At 43.8% G+C, this 17080-nt stretch overlaps 1 protein-coding gene across 6 annotated transcripts in view; it reads right to left on the bottom strand.

Annotated features, from left to right (window-relative positions):
- The window catches only part of sec16a (SEC16 homolog A, endoplasmic reticulum export factor), a 103989-nt gene that overhangs the window by 16784 nt on the left and 70125 nt on the right, over positions 1–17080 (bottom strand). For all 6 annotated transcript variants that reach the window (XM_082978806.1, XM_082978808.1, XM_082978809.1 and 3 more), the window contains 2 exons: positions 14655–14736; positions 11884–12001 (listed from right to left, as the gene is read on the bottom strand). In XM_082978806.1, the coding sequence (XP_082834932.1) occupies positions 11884–12001; positions 14655–14736 (200 nt within the window). The remainder of the gene's footprint in view (positions 1–11883; positions 12002–14654; positions 14737–17080) is intronic.

The raw sequence follows: 17080 nt of genomic DNA, 5'->3' as shown, positions 1-17080 counted from the left end.
ACTGATGTTGGCCGATTAGGCCTGGCTCACAGTCAGCGTTCCAAATCATACCAAAGGCGTTCGATGGGGTTAGACATCGCTTTGTGCACAGGGGCATTATCATGATGAAACAGGAAGGGGCCTTTCCCAAACTGTTGCCACGAAGTTCAGAATCGTCTAGAATATCAAAGTATGCTGTAATGTTAGGATTTCCCTTCACTGGAACTAAGGGGCCTAGCCCGAACCATAAAAAACAGCCACAGAACATTATTCCTCCTCCTTTACAGTTGGCACTACGCATTGGGCAGGTAGTGTTCTCCTAGCATCCACCAAAACCAGATTCGTCTGTCAGACTGCCAGATGAAGTGCGATTCATCACTCCAGAGAACGCATTTCCACTGCTCAAGTCCCCAATGACGGCAAGCTTTACATCACTCCAGCCGACGCTTGGCATTGCACATGGTGATCTTATGCTTGTGTGCGGCTGCTCGGCCATGGAAACCCATTGCTTGAAGCTCCCGACGAACAGTTCCTGTGCTGACGTTGCTTCCAGAGACAGTTTGGAACTCGGTTGTGAATGTTGCAACCGAGGACAGGCGATTTTTACGTGTTACGCGCTTCAGCACTCGGCGGTCCCGGTCTTTGAGCTTGTCTGGCCTACCACTTCGCGGCTGAGCTGTTGTTGCTCCTAGACATTTCTACCTCACAATAACAGCACTTACAGTTGACCGGAACAGCTCTAGCAGGGCAGAAATTTGACAAACTGACTTGTTGGAAAGGTGGCATCCTATGATGGTACCACGTTGAAAGTCACTTCAGTAAGGCCATTCTACTGCCAATGTTTGTCTATGGAGATTGCATGGCGGTGTACTCGATTTTATAAAATAGCCGAATCCACTAAATTTGTCCACATACTTTTGTATATATTAGTGTATATTCACATCACCAAATATCTGATTAAAACACACTTTTTTGCAATGAAGGTCTACAATAGCCTCAACAGCACCCTCTATGGTAGCACCATGGTGTAGCCGGAGAACAGCTATTTTCAGTTCTCTGGGTACATTGACATCAATACAAAACCTAGGATGATCATGGTTCTCACCCCCTTCCATAGGTACACAGAAATGATGTCTTCTGGAGCATTTCATCATTCCATCCCCATACAGTTTATTGCAACACAGACATTTGTTTCATGTTTAATAGGCATACGATATATTTTAATTTAGCCAACCATTTATTAGCCTGCTATGAGTGGACGCAATGTTTATAGTGCACATGAATGTTAGCAAGACTCATGAGGTAGAAGTTCTGTTCATTTGATTCAATGTATGGTTTCCTTTGTTCATATTTTCTGTGTTATGTCAGAGTTCCTTGTGTCTGTCTCCTACAGTGCATTCGGAAAGTATTCAGACGCTTTTTCCCCCACATTTTCCAGTATTATTATAACATTTATTAAATAATTTTTTCCCTTCAATCTACACACAATACCGCATAATGACAGAGCAAAAACATTTTTTTCAATTTTTTTTCAAATTTAAAAATATTTAAATATGTATTCAGATCTTTTACTCAGTACTTTGTTGAAGCATGTTTTTGCAGCGATTACAGCCTTGAGTCTTCTTGGGTATGACGCTACAAGCTTGGCATACCTGTATTTGGGGAGTTTCTCCCATTCTTCTCTGCCGATCCTTTCAAGCTCTGTCAGGTTGGATGGGGAGAGTCACTGCACAGCTATTTTCAGGTCTCTCCAGAGATGTTCGATCGGTTTCAAGTCCAGGCTCTGGCTGGGCCACTCAAGGACATAGAAACCACTCCTGCGTTGTCCTGTTGGAAGGTGAACCTTCGCCCCAGTCTGACGTCCTGAACTCTCTGGAGCAGGTTTTCATTAAGGATCTCTGTACTTTGCTCGACTTCTTGGCGCTGACGGAAACATGGATTACCACAGATAACACTGCTACTCCTACTGCTCTCTCCTCGTCTGCCCACGTGTTCTCGCATACCCCGAGAGCATCTGGCCAGCGGGGTGATGGCACTGGAATCCTCATCTCTCCCAAGTGGACATTCTCTCTTTCTCCCCTGACCCATCTGTCTATCGCCTCCTTTGAATTCCATGCTGTCACAGTTACCAGCCCTTTCAAGCTTAACATCCTTATCATTTATCGCCCTCCAGGTTCCCTTGGAGAGTTCATCAATGAGCTTGACGCCTTGATAAGTTCCTTTCCTGTGGATGGCTCACCCCTCACAGTTCTGGGTGACTTTAACCTCCCTACGTCTACCTTTGACTCATTTCTCTCTGCCTCCTTCTTTACACTCCTCTCCTCTTTTGACCTCACCCTCTCACCGTCACCCCCTACTCACAAGGCAGGCAATACGCTTGACCTCATCTTTACTAGATGCTGTTCTTCCACTAATCTCATTGCAACTCCCCTCCAAGTCTCCGACCACTACCTTGTATCCTTTTCTCTCTCGCTCTCCTCCAACACTTCTCACTCTGCCCCTACTCGGATGGTATTGCGCCGTCGCAACCTTCGCTCTCTCTCTCTCCCGCTACTCTCTCCGCTTCCATCCTATCATCTCTTCCCTCTGCTCAAACCTATCTCCTGATTCTGCCTCCTCAACCCTCCTCTCCTTCCTTTTTGCATCATTTGACTCTCTATGTCCCCTATCCTCCAGGCCGGCTCGGTCCTCCCCTCCTGCTCCGTGGCTCGACGACGTCATTGCGAGCTCACAGAACAGGGCTCCGGGCAGCCGAGCGGAAATGGAGGAAAACTCGCCTCCCTGTGGACCTGGCATCCTTTCACTCCCTCCTCTCTACATTTTCCTCTTCTGTTTCTGCTGCTAAAGCCACTTTCTACCACTCTAAATTCTAAGCATCTGCCTCTAACCCTAGGAAGCTCTTTGCCACCTTCTCCTCCCTCCTGAATCCTCCTCCCCTTCCCTCCTCCCTCTCTGCGGATGACTTCGTCAACCATTTTGAAAAGAAGGTCGACGACATCCGATCCTCGTTTGTTAAGTCAAACGACACCGCTGGTCCTGCTCACACTGCCCTTACCCTGTGCTTTGACCTCTTTCTCCCCCCTCTCTCCAGATGAAATCTCGCGTCTTGTGACGGCCGGCCGCCCAACAACCTGTCCGCTTGACCCTATCCCCTCCTCTCTTCTCCAGACCATTTCCGGAGACCTTCTCCCTTACCTCACCTCGCTCATCAACTCATCCTTGACCGCTGGCTACGTCCCTTCCGTCTTCAAGAGAGCGAGAGTTGCACCCCTTCTGAAAAAACCTACACTCGATCCCTCCGATGTCAACAACTACAGACCAGTATCCCTTCTTTCTTTTCTCTCCAAAACTCTTGAACGTGCCGTCCTTGGCCAGCTCTCTTGCGATCTCTCTCAGAATGACCTTCTTGATCCAAATCAGTCAGGTTTCAAGACTGGTCATTCAACTGAGACTGCTCTTCTCTGTGTCACGGAGGCTCTCCGCACTGCTAAAGCTAACTCTCTCTCCTCTGCTCTCATCCTTCTAGACCCATCTGCTGCCTTTGATACTGTGAACCATCAGATCCTCCTCTCCACCCTCTCCAAGTTGGGCATCTCCGGCGCGGCCCACGCTTGGATTGCGTCCTACCTGACAGGTCGCGCCTACCAGGTGGCATGGCGAGAATCTGTCTCCGCACCACGTGCTCTCACCACTGGTGTCCCCCAGGGCTCTGTTCTAGGCCCTCTCCTATTCTCGCTATACACCAAGTCACTTGGCTCTGTCATATCCTCACATGGTCTCTCCTATCATTGCTATGCAGACGACATTCAATTAATCTTCTCCTTTCCCCCTTCTGATAACCAGGTGGCGAATCGCATCTCTGCATGTCTGGCAGACATATCAGTGTGGATGACGGATCACCACCTCAAGCTGAACCCCGGCAAGACGGAGCTGCTTTTCCTCCCGGGGAAGGACTGCCCGTTCCATGATCTCGCCATCACGGTTGACAACTCCATTGTGTCCTCCTCCCAGAGTGCTAAGAACCTTGGCGTGACCCTGGACAACACCCTGTCGTTCTCCGCTAACATCAAGGCGGTGACCCGATCCTGTAGGTTCATGCTCTACAACATTCGCAGAGCACGACCCTGCCTCACACAGGAAGCGGCGCAGGTCCTAATCCAGGCACTTGTCATCTCCCGTCTGGATTACTGCAACTCGCTGTTGGCTGGGCTCCCTGCCTGTGCCATTAAACCCCTACAACTCATTCAGAACGCCGCAGCCCGTCTGGTGTTCAACCTTTCCAAGTTCTCTCACGTCACCCCGCTCCTCCACACACTCCACTGGCTTCCAGTTGAAGCTCGCATCTGCTACAAGACCATGGTGCTTGCCTATGGAGCTGTGAGGGGAACGGCACCTCCGTACCTTCAGGCTCTGATCAGTCCCTACACCCAAACGAGGGCACTGCGCTCATCCACCTCTGGCCTGCTGGCCCCCCTACCTCTGAGGAAGCACAGTTCCCGCTCAGCCCAGTCAAAACTGTTCGCTGCTCTGGCACCCCTATGGTGGAAGAAGCTCCCTCACGACGCCAGGACAGCGGAGTCAATCACCACCTTCCGGAGACACCTGAAACCCCACCTCTAAGGAATACGTGGGATAGGATAAAGTAATCCTTCTAACCCCCCCCCTAAAAGATTTAGATGCACTATTGTAAAGTGGTTGTTCCACTGGATATCATAAGGTGAATGCACCAATTTGTAAGTCGCTCTGGATAGGAGCGTCTGCTAAATGACTTAAATGTAATGTAAAATGTAATGCTCTGTTCAGCTTTCCCTCCATCTTGAATAGTCTCCCAGTCCCTGCTGCTGAAAAACATCCCCACAGCATGATGCTGCCGCCACCATGCTTCACCATAGGGATGGTGTCAGGTTTCCTCCAGACGTAACGCTTTGCATTCAGGCAAATGAGTTCAACCTTGGTTTCATCAGACCAGAGAATCTTCTCATGTCAGGAGGAATAGGCCAAAATTCACCCAACTTATTGTGGGAAGCTTGTGGAAGGCTACCCAAAACGTTTGCCCCAAGTTAAACAAACCTGTTGGGGCTAGGGGGCAGTATTTGCACGGCCGGATAAAAAACGTACCCGATTTAACCTGTTAGGTACAGACGTTCCGCTAGCGGAACGCCTCCCCAATATCCAATGGTATAGAGTGGCGCGAATTACAAATACCTCAAAAATGCTAAAACTTCAATTTTTCAAACATATGACTATTTTACACAATTTTAAAGACAAGACTCTCCTTTATCTAACCACATTGTCCGATTTCAAAAAGGCTTTACAACGAAAGCAAAACATTAGATTATGTCAGGAGAGTACCCAGCCAGAAATAATCACACACCCATTTTTCAAGCTAGCATATATGTCACAAAAACCAAAACCACAGCTAAATGCAGCACTAACCTTTGATGATCATCAGATGACACTCCTAGGACATTATGTTATACAATACATGCATGTTTTGTTCAATCAAGTTCATATATCAAAAACCAGCTTTTTACATTAGCATGTTTTGTTCAGAACTAGCATACCCACCGAAAACTTCCGGTGAATTTACTAAATGACTCACAATAAACGTTTACAAAAAACATAATTATTTTAAGAATTATAGATACAGAACTCCTTTATGCAATCCCGGTGTCCGATTTTAAAATAGCTTTTCGGTGAAAGCACATTTTGCAATATTCTGAGTAGATAGCCTGACCATCATGGCTAGCTATTTTGACACCCACCAAGTTTGGCACTCACCAAACTCAGATTTACTATAAGAAAAATCGGATTACCTTTGCTGTTCTTCGTCAGAATGCACTCCCAGGACTTCTACTTCAACAACCAATGTTGTTTTGGTTCCAAATAATCCATAGTTATATCCAAATAGCTGCGTTTTGTTCTTGCGTTCAAGACACTATCCGAAGGTTGACGCACCGGCGCGTATCGTGACAAAAAAATGTCAAAATATTCCATTACCGTACTTCGAAGCATGTCAAACGCTGTATAAAATCATTTTTTATGCGATTTTTCTCGTAAAATAGCGACAGTATTCCAACCGGGAGACGTTGTATCCGTTCAAACACTGAAATAAGAAAATGGAGAATTCTCATGAACGCGCTTCTCAGTCTCACTGTTCCCAGGCTGACCACTCACAAACAGAGCTGCTGTACTTCGCTTACTTTGAGGTATTTGTATTGTGCGCCACGCGATTCCACTGGCTGTTGACTAGGTTGACAAGCATCCCACCTCGCCCAGACAGGTTAAAAGGCATTGCTACCAAATACTAATTGAATGAATGTAAACTTCTGACCCACTGGGAATGTGATGAAAGAAATAAAAGCTGAAATAAATCCTTCTCTCTACTATTATTCTGACATTTCACATTCTTAAAATAAAGTGTGATCATAACTGACCTAAGACAGGGAATTTTTACTAAGATTACATGTCAGGAATTGTGAAAAACTGAGTTTAAATGTATTTGGCTAAGGTGTATGTAAACTTCCGACTTCAACCGTACATTTTTATTTAACTAGGCAAGTCAGTTAAGAACAAATTTTTATTTACAATGACGGCCTACTGGGGGAACAGTGGGTTAACTGCCTTGTTCAGGGGTAGAACAACATATTTTTACTTTTCAGCTCAGCGATTCGATCCAGCAACTATTCGTTTACTGGCCTGCCGCCCCAAAATAAGGTATCAGTTTTTATTTGTTAATACATTTGCAAAAATGTCTAAAAACCTGTTTCGCTTTGTAATTATAGGGTATTGTGTGTAGATTGATGAGGGAAAACATTTATTTAATACATTTTAGAGTAAGGCTGTAACGTAACAAAATATGGAAAAAGTGAAGGGGGCTGAAAAATTTCCGAATGCACTGTATGTTTCTATACATTTTTTTGTGCGTAATAGGAGGACGCGCTACCCAGTGCGCATAGAAATAGGCTACGTGGCCTACACTCCACACTATAAGAGAAAAGTATTGTTCCATGTATGCATGGTGTTGAAATATCAATAATCATCAAGTCTGATTAAGACCAATGTAACAATGGATGTCGAAACTGCCTTTTACATTTTAGAACCAGTTTATTGGTTGCAATTGCCAAATTGGGTAATTGTATGGTCCTGGGGGCCAAGTGCTTATGTTATTGTAGGCCTACCTGTTTGAGCTCCTGTTAGACAGATTCGATTTGGTTTCTCAAGGGGAGTCTGTACATTCTATACCTCTACCGGTGTCCGTTCAGATAGGACAGGTTAAGCCTGATACAGAGGCTATTTCTTTTGGGATATTGCCCGTGTCTTTCAGTAAATCTACTTGTATATTTTGTATGACTTGGTGCTTTCACCATTGGATCACAAATACTACACGTCAACCTGCCTTACCTTCTGCTGATTTCAGGCAATTACGACTGCTACAAGGTCCCCATTTTACAATTACATAGGTTAATCAAAACGTGTTGTAGACAAAATAATGAAAAGGGCTGTCTGGTAGTCTCAATAAATAGACAAAGATTTGTAGTTGAACAGGCATGAATAGATTTGTTTTTAAGACTCAACTTGAAAACGTGTGACTCAACTTGACTGGCTCTTAGAATGGGTGACCTGGACTTGACTCCAGTCTTGACCTGTTCTACTTGGGACTCGATTTGAGACTCAGACCTTGTGACTTGAGTCTTGCTTGTGACTCAAATAACACTGAGTGACTTGGTCCCACCTCTTTCTGCCGGTGTAACTGCTAGCTGTACAGTGTACTGCGTGATAGTAAACCCACAAGCCAATCCGTGTACAAACGTGTTAGTTTCAGTTTGTTGACTATAACGTTGAAATGGTGAAAGTATAGTTTAGGCTGTGTAGTGGTTAGCGTCTATGGTTTGAAGAGGTTTTTGTGCCTGATCACAAACAGCTGTTTTGTTGTGCACTAGAGGTCGACAGATTAATCGGAATGGCCGATTAATTAGGGCCGATTTCAAGTTTTCATAACAATCAGTAATCGGTATTTTTGGCCACGGATTTGCCGATTTTTTTTTTTTTTTTTAACTAGGCAAGTCAGTGAAGAACACACTCTTATTTTCAATGACGGCCTAGGAACGAACGGTGGGTTAACTGCCTTGTTCAGGGGCAGAACGACAGATTTTTACCTTGTCAGCTTGGGGATTCAATCTTGCAACCTTACGGTTAACTAGTCCAACGCTCTAACCACCTGCTTTACATTGCACTCCTGCCTGTTACGCGAATGCAGGCAGGAGCCTGCCTGTTACGCGAATGCAGTAAGAAGCCAAGGTAAGTTGCTAGCTAGCATTAAACTTATCTTATAAAAAACAATCAATCAATCATAATCACTAGTTAACTACACATGGTTGATGATATTACTAGTTTATCTAGCCTGTCCTGCGTTGCATATAATCGATGCGGTGCGCATTCGCAAAAAAGGACGGTCGTTGCTCCAACTTGTACCTAACCATAAACATCAATGCCTTTCTTAAAATCAATACACAGAAGTATATATTTTTAAACCTGCATATTTAGCTAAAAGAAATCCAGGTTAGCAGGCAATATTAACCAGGTGAAATTGTGTCACTTCTTTTCCGTTCATTGCACGCAGAGTCAGGGTATATGCAACAGTTTGGGCCGCCAGGCTCGTTGCGAACTAATTTGCCAGAATTTTACGTAATTATGACATACATTGAAGGTTGTGCAATGTAACAGGAATATTTAGACTTATGGATGCCACCCGTTAGATAAAATACGGAACGGTTCCATATTTCACTGAAAGAATAAACGTGATCGTTTCGGGATTTGACCATATTAATGACCTAAGGCTCATGTTTGTGTGTTATTATGTTATAATTAAGTCTATGATTTGATAGAGCAGTCTGACTGAGCGATGGTAGGCACCAGCAGGCTCTTCGCAATGCATTGCGCTGTTTATGACTTCAAGCCTGTCAACTCCCAAGATTAGGCTGGTGTAACCGATATGAAATGGCTAGCAAGTTAGCGTTTCAAACGTCACTCGCTCAGACTTGGAGTAGTTGTTTCCCTTGCTCTACATGGGTAACGCTGCTTCGAGGGTGGCTGTTGTCGATGTGTTCCTGGTTCGAGCCCAGGTAGGAGCGAGGAGAGGGACGGAAGCTATACTGTTACACTGGCAATACTAAAGTGCCTATAAGAACATCCAATAGTCAAAGGTATATGAAATACAAACCGTATAGAGAGAAATAGTCCTATAATTCCTATAATAACTACAACCTAAAACTTCTTACCTGGGAATATTGAAGACTCATGTTAAAAGGAACCACCAGCTTTCATATGTTCTGAGCAAGGAACTTAAACGTTAGCTTTCTAACATGGCACATAATGCCCTTTTACTTTCTTCTCCAACACTTTGTTTTTGCATTATTTAAACCAAATTGAACATGTTTCGTTATTTATTTGAGGCTAAATTGATTTTATTGATGTATAAAGTTAAAATAAGTGTTCATTCAGTATTGTTGTAATTGTCATTATTACAAATATATATATATATATATAATAATAATAATAAAAAAAAATATATATATATATATAAATAAATAAATAAATAAATAAATAAATAAATATATATATATATATAAAAAAAAAAACGGCCGATTAATCGGTATCGGCGTTAAAATCATAATCGGTCGACCTCTATTGTGCACTGAAGTCCACAAGCGAAGGGAAAAGTTGAGAGGAGAGCCTATAGATGCAAGAAGGAATTATACACAAGCAAAGTGGTAATGCTGTGGCTGCAATGAAAGTGAACTGTGTGTGTGGATGATCAGCGGTGTATTCATTTAGCCAATTCTGTTGCAAAACGTTTCTTAAACGGAAGCAAACGGAATGAAACGGGGAGAGATCTACCTGAATTTGTCCAATAGAAACTATCGTTTTAGTTGGAAAACAGTGTTTCTGCAACTGTTTGGACTAATGATTACACCCTAGGTCACCTAGATGCAGGCAAAAGTGTGCAAGGCGATATTGAATGTGTCACTGTCTGTCACCTTGATTAGTCCAAACAGTTGCAGAAACACTATTATTTGTCACATGCACAGAATACAAATATTATTTGTCACATGCACAGAATACAACAGGTGTAGACCTTACTGTGAAATGCTTAATTACAAGCCCTTAACCAACAATGCAGTTCAATAAATAAAGTTAAGAAAATAATTAATAAATAAAATAAAAAGTAACAATAAAATAACAATAATGAGGCTATATACAGGGGGTACCGGTACAGAGTCAATGTGTGGGGGTACAGGTTAGTCGAGGAAATTTGTACAACTTATGGGATGCCTACAAGGCCCTCCCCCGCCCTCTCTTCGACAAATCTGATCACAACTCCATTTTGCTCCTCCCTTCCTAGAGGCAGAAATTCAAAACAGGAAATACCCGTGCTAAGGACAATTCCGGGTAGCCTCCGAGAATAACATTGACGAATACATATATACGGTGACTGAGTTCATCAGGAAGTGTATAGGAGATGTTGTACCCACTGTGCCTATTAAAACCTACCCTAACCAGAAACCGTGGATAGATGGCAGCAATTGTGCAAAACTGAAAGTGCGAACCATCGCATTTAAACATGGCAAGGTGACTGGGAATATGGCTGAATACAAACAGTGTAGTTATTCCCTACGTAAGGCAATCAAACAGGCAAAACGTCAGTATAGAGACAAAGTGGAGTCGCAATTCACCAGCTCAGAAACAAGATGTATGTGACAGGGTCTACAGATAATCACGGACTACAAAAGGAAAACAGTCACGTCGTGGACACGAACGTCTTGATTCCGGACAAGCTAATCACCTTCGCCCGCTTTGAGGATAACACAGTGCACCACTGACGCGGCCTGCTACCAAGAACTGTGGGCTCTCCTTCTCCATGGTTGACCTGAGTAAGCCATTTAAGCGTGTTAACCCTCACAAGGCAGCAGGCCCAGACGGCATCCCTAGCCGCGTCCTCAGAGCATGCCTGGACCAGCTGGCTGGAGTGTTTACGGACGTATTCAATCTCTCCCTATCCCAGTCTGCTGTCCCCACATGCTTCAAGATGGCCACCATTGCTCCTGTACCCAAGAAAGCAAAGGTAACTGAACTAAATGACTATCGCCCCGTAGCACTCACTTCTGTCATCATGAAGTGCTTTAAGAGGCTAGTCAAGGATCATATCGCCTCTACCTTACCTGACACCCTAGATCCACTTCAATTTGCTTACCGCCCCAATAGATCCACAGATGATGCAATCGCACTGCACACTGCCCTATTCATAGGCTAGGTTGTAGCAACCTCATGATGAGTATAGGGCAAATTAGAGTATCATGTAGTAACCTAAATCTATCAATGTTACATTAGGCTGGGTGAATGGAATAAGAATGACAGTCATCCAAATGATGCTGTAATAGAAATAAGTCCATGCTTATAAAATTAATAAATAATCGCCCTGCCTAAGCTTAAAAACAGCTCTGACCACCACTGAATCGCAATAGATATAGTACCATGAGGATCGCTATACATATTGTACCGGCACCTAAGTATCGTGATCATATCCTAAGGTCCCTAGCAATTCCCAGTCCTAATAACCATCATAATTCTCATGATGATGACGGTTATGGTTGATGACAAACTATTATATATTATGATGATAAATCTTAATCTTATATTCATGATAGGGAACATTTAGATGGCATTTTCAATTGTCAGCGCACAAGAGTTCAGCAACATACATCCTCCATACATCCTATGCATGTAATGTGATTAAGGACCAGAGTTTCTCCTGACCACATCTGACCTAACCAAGAAAACTATGGTCAGGTTACGTGGTCAAGGAAAACTTCTGGCCCATAAATGTGTCCTTTGATGTCTCACCCAGAGTGTCTCCCATGGTGGTGATGGTACGTGTGTCCAGGTCCAAAGTGTGGGTCAGGTTGGACAGCACCATGGCCAGATGGGGGCGCCAGTCGCCCCACTTCTCATCCCCACAGCACTGCAGAGACACTTATGTAACTTTTACAGTATAGTGCTGAACCCAAATGAACTTTTTTGATCCGTTCTTCAATAAGTGCAGTTCAGTATTGAACAGCCAACTTTAATTTCGCATTGCTGAAAGATCACTTTTTTATTACTTTAAAATGTTCATTCATTAAGCCACAAGAACAATTTAATTTTAAACATGTAATGTTAAAGGGCCAATGCAGCTGTTTTAATCTAATATCATATAATACCTGGTTAACAATTAAGTAACTTACTATGATTGTTTTCAATTGAAATGGTCAAAAAGAAACAAAAATAGGTTAGCAAAGAGCAATTTCTTATGCAAGAATTTTGCTAGGACTGTGAGTGGGGAAGGGAAAACTTAAATCTAACAGAGGTTTGGAATTCTCTCTTATTGGTCTATTAACTAATTTACCACCTGGTGATGTCACCAGGCAAGCCAAAACTCCATCCCACCAAAACAGAATGAACTTTCAGGCAACCTTTTCAAAAAGCTATTACACTAAAAAGGGCATATTATTATTTGACCATGCTGGTCATTTATGAACATTTTAACATTTTAACATTTTGACCATGTTCTGTTATAATATCCACCCTGCACAGCCAGAAGAGGACTGGCCACCCCTCATAGCCTGGTTCCTCTCTAGGTTTCTTCCTAGGTTTTTGGCCTTTCTAGGGAGTTTTTCCTAGGGAGTTTTTCCTAGCCACCGTGCTTCTTTCACATGCTTTGCTTGCTGTTTGGGGTTTTAGGCTGGGTTTCTGTACAGCACTTTGAGAATATCAGCTGATGTACGAAGGGCTATATAAAAATAAATTTGATTTGATTTGATTGTCATAATTTCCCCAATTTCACAGTATTATTCCAACCTTATAGTGTGGAAATATACACTGCTCAAAAAAATAAAGGGAACACTAAAATAACACATCCTAGATCTGAATGAATGAAATAATCTTATTAAATACTTTTTTCTTTACAGAGTTGAATGTGCTGACAACAAAATCACACAAAAATAATCAATGGAAATCCAATTTATCAACCCATGGAGGTCTGGATTTGGAATCACACTCAAAATTAAAGTGGAAAACCACACTACAGGCTGATCCAACTTTGATGTAATGTCCTTAAAACAAGTCAAAATGAGGCTCAGTAGTGTGTGTGGCCTCCACGTGCCTGTATGACCTCCCTACAACGCCTGGGCATGCTCCTGATGAGGTGGCGAATGGTCTCCTGAGGGATCTCCTCCCAGACCTGGACTAAAGCATCCGCCAACTCCTGGACAGTCTGTGGTGCAACGTGGCGTTGGTGGATGGAGCGAGACATGATGTCCCAGATGTGCTCAATTGGATTCAGGTCTGGGGAACGGGTGGGCCAGTCCACAGCATCAATGCCTTCCTCTTGCAGGAACTGCTGACACACTCCAGCCACATGAGGTCCAGCATTGTCTTGCATTAGGAGGAACCCAGGGCCAACCGCACCAGCATATGGTCTAACAAGGGGTCTGAGGATCTCATCTCGGTACCTAATGGCAGTCAGGCTACCTCTGGCGAGCACATGGAGGGCTGTGCGGCCCGCCAAAGAAATGCCACCCCACACCATGACTGACTCACCGCCAAACCGGTCATGCTGGAGGATGTTGCAGGCAGCAGAAAGTTCTCCACGGTGTCTCCAGACTGTCACATGTGCTCAGTGTGAACCTGCATTCATCTGTGAAGAGCACAGGGCGCCAGTGGAAAATTTGCCAATCTTGGTGTTCTCTGGCAAATGCCAAACGTCCTGTACGGTGTTGGGCTGTAAGCACAACCCCCACCTGTGGACGTCGGGCCCTCATACCACCCTCATGGAGTCTGTTATTGACCGTTTGAACAGACACATGCACATTTGTGGCTTGCTGGAGGTCATTTTGCAGGGCTCTGGCAGTGCTCCTCCTGCTCCTCCTTGCACAAAGGTGGAGGTAGCGGTCCTGCTGCTGGGTTGTTGCCCTCCTACGCCCTCCTCCACGTCTCCTGACGTACTGGCCTGTCTCCATGCTCTGGACACTACGCTGACAGACACAGCAAACCTTCTTGCCACAGCTCGCATTGATGTGCCATCCTGGATGAGCTGCACTACCTGAGCCACTTGTGTGGGTTGTAGACTCCCTCTCATGCTACCACTAGAGTGAAAGCACCGCCAGCATTCAAAAGTGACCAGAACATCAGCCAGGAAGCATAGGAACTGAGAAGTGGTCTGTGGTCCCCACCTGCAGAACCACTCCTTTATTGGGGGTGTCTTGCTAATTGCCTATAATTTCTACCTGTTGTCTATTCCATTTGCACAACAGCATGTGAAATTTATTGTCAATCAGTGTTGCTTCCTAAGTGGACAGTTTGATTTCACAGAAGTGTGATTGACTTGGAGTTACATTGTGTTGTTTAAGTGTTCCCTTTATTTTTTTGAGCAGTATATATTAAACACAAGACAATCTCATTTTTGAGATTGGGCCTTTAAATGTAAATTCCTGTTTAAATTAATAACGAATTTAATAAACTTAATTTATTTTTATTTTTTTAAATACTCGCTTTTAATCTCAAAATGTAATTTCTGAACAAGAGAGCAGTGTGGTTCTGTTATTAAATTAGAAAAGGTACCACAGGGTCATACTCACAGTGGCTGAGGCGGGCATCCTCCCAGACATCAGTTGGTACACTGTCTGCAGAGGGTCGTTGATGGGCAGACTGTTCGCAAACCTGACCACCCCAAGAAAAAAGGATCACAAGTTTCATCTTCGGTCAATACATTCACCTCTTTTTAAAAATGTTTTGAGGCGCTGCAGTGGATAGCTAACGTCTTCCGGCCTCCTGACTAATTCTGCTATTTTGTGTGTTTTTTCTACGTTAAGCAACTTTTTTGTACATACAATGCCTTCAGAGAGTATTCCTACCCCTTGACTTATTCCACATTTTGCTGTGTTACAACCTGAATTCAAAATGGATTGAATATATTTTCTTCTCCCCTATCTACACACAATATCCCATAATGACAAAGAGAAAAATGTTTAGAAATTAGCACATTTATTGAAAACGAAATACAGAAATAAACTAAATGACCAAAAGCTTGTGGACACCTGCTCGTCCAACATCTCATTCCAAAATCATGGGCATTAATATGGAGTTGGTCCCCCCTTTGCTGCTATAACAGCCTCCACCCTTCTGGGGAGGACTTTCCACTAGATATTGGAACATTGTTGTGAGGACCTGCTCCTATTCAGCCACAAGAGCATTAGTGAGGTTGGGCACTGGCTCGCAGTCGGTGTTGCAATTCATCCTAAAGGTGTTTGATGGGGTGGAGGTCAGGGCTCTGTGCAGGCCAGTCAAGTTCTTCCACACCAATCCCAACAAACCATTTCTGTATGGACCTCGCTTTGTGCACGGGGATATTGTCATGCTGAAACAGCAAAGGGCCCTCCCCAAACTGATGCCACAAAGTTGGAAGCACAGAATCATCTAGAATGTCATTGTATACCGTAGCGTTAAGATTAACCTCCACTGGAACTATGGGGCCTAGCCCGAACCATGAAAAAAAACAGCCCCAGACCATTATTACTCCTCCATCAAACTTTACAGTTGGCACTATGCATTGGGCAGGTAGCGTTCTCCTGGCATCCGCCAAACCCATATTCATCCGCTGGACTGCCAGATGCTGAAGCGTGATTCATCACTCCCGAGAACGCGTTTCCACTGCTGCCGAGTTCAATGGCGGGGAGCTTTACACCATTCCAGCCGAAGCTTGGCATTGCGCATGGCGATCTTAGGCTTTTGTGCGGCTGCTCGGCTATGGAAACCCATTTCGTGAAGTTCCCGACGAACAGTTAATGTGCTGACGTTGCTTCCAGAGGTAGTTTGGAACTCGGTTGTGAATGTTGCAACTGAGGACAGATGTTTTTTACACACTTTGTGCTTAAGCACTCAGCGGTCCTGTTCTGTGAGCTTGTGTGACCTACCACTTGACAGCTGAGGCGTTGTTGCTCCTAGACGTTTCCACTCCACAATAACGGCACTTACAGTTGACCGAGGCAGCTATAGCAGGGCAGATATTTGACGAACTGACTTGTTGGAAAGGTGGCATCCTATGACGTTGCCTCGTTGAAAGTCACTGAGCTTCCCAGTAAGGTCAAGCTACTGTCAATGTTTGTTTTAAATAGTACCCGCAAAACACCAGTCTCAACAGTGAAGAGGCGACTCCGGGATGCTGGTCTTCTAGGCAGAGTTGCAAAAAAAAATACATTCTCTGTCCAGTGTCTGTTCTTTTGCCCATCTTAATCTTCTCTTTTTATTGGCCAGTCTGAGATATGGCTTTTTCTTTGCAACTCTGCCTAGAAGGCCAGCATCCTGGAGTCGCCTCTTCAACGTTGACATTGAGACTGGTGTTTTGCAGGTACTATTTAATGAAGCTGCCAGTTGAGGACTTGTGAGGCGTCTGTTTCTCAAACTAGACACTGATGTCCTTGTCCTCGTACTCAGTTGTTCAACGGGGCCTCCCACTCATCTTTCTATTAGAGCCAGTTTGCACTGTTCTGTGAAGGGAGTAGTACACAGCGTTGTATGAGACCTTCAGTTTCTTGGAAATTTCTTGCATGGAATAGCCTTCATTTCTCAGAACAAGAATATACTGATGAGTTTCAGAAGAAAGTTATTTGATTCTGGCCATTTTGAGCCTGTAATCGAACCCACAAATGCTGATGCTCCAGATACTCAAATAATCTAAAGGAGGCCAGTTTTATCTTTAATCAGCACAACAGTTTACATCTGTGCTAACAATTGCAAAAGGGTTTTCTAATGACCAATTAGCCTATTAAAATGATAAACTTGGATTAGCTAACACAACGTGCCATTGGAACACAGGAGTGATGGTTGCTGGTAATGGGCCTCTGTACGCCTATGTAGATATTCCATAAAAAAATCGGCCGTTTTTCAGCTACAATAGTCATTTACAATGTCTACACTGTATTTATGATCAATTTGATGTTATTTTAATGGACTTTTTTGTTGTTGTTGCTTTTCTTTCAAAAACAAGGACATTTCTAATTAACCC

The sequence above is a fragment of the Salmo salar genome, chromosome 01 (assembly GCF_965601325.2).
Source record: "Salmo salar chromosome 01, fSalSal1, whole genome shotgun sequence".
NCBI classification, from domain to species: domain Eukaryota; kingdom Metazoa; phylum Chordata; class Actinopteri; order Salmoniformes; family Salmonidae; genus Salmo; species Salmo salar.
The sequence above is the reverse complement of the archived record's forward strand: the minus strand, read 5'-3'. Positions and strand labels throughout refer to the sequence as shown.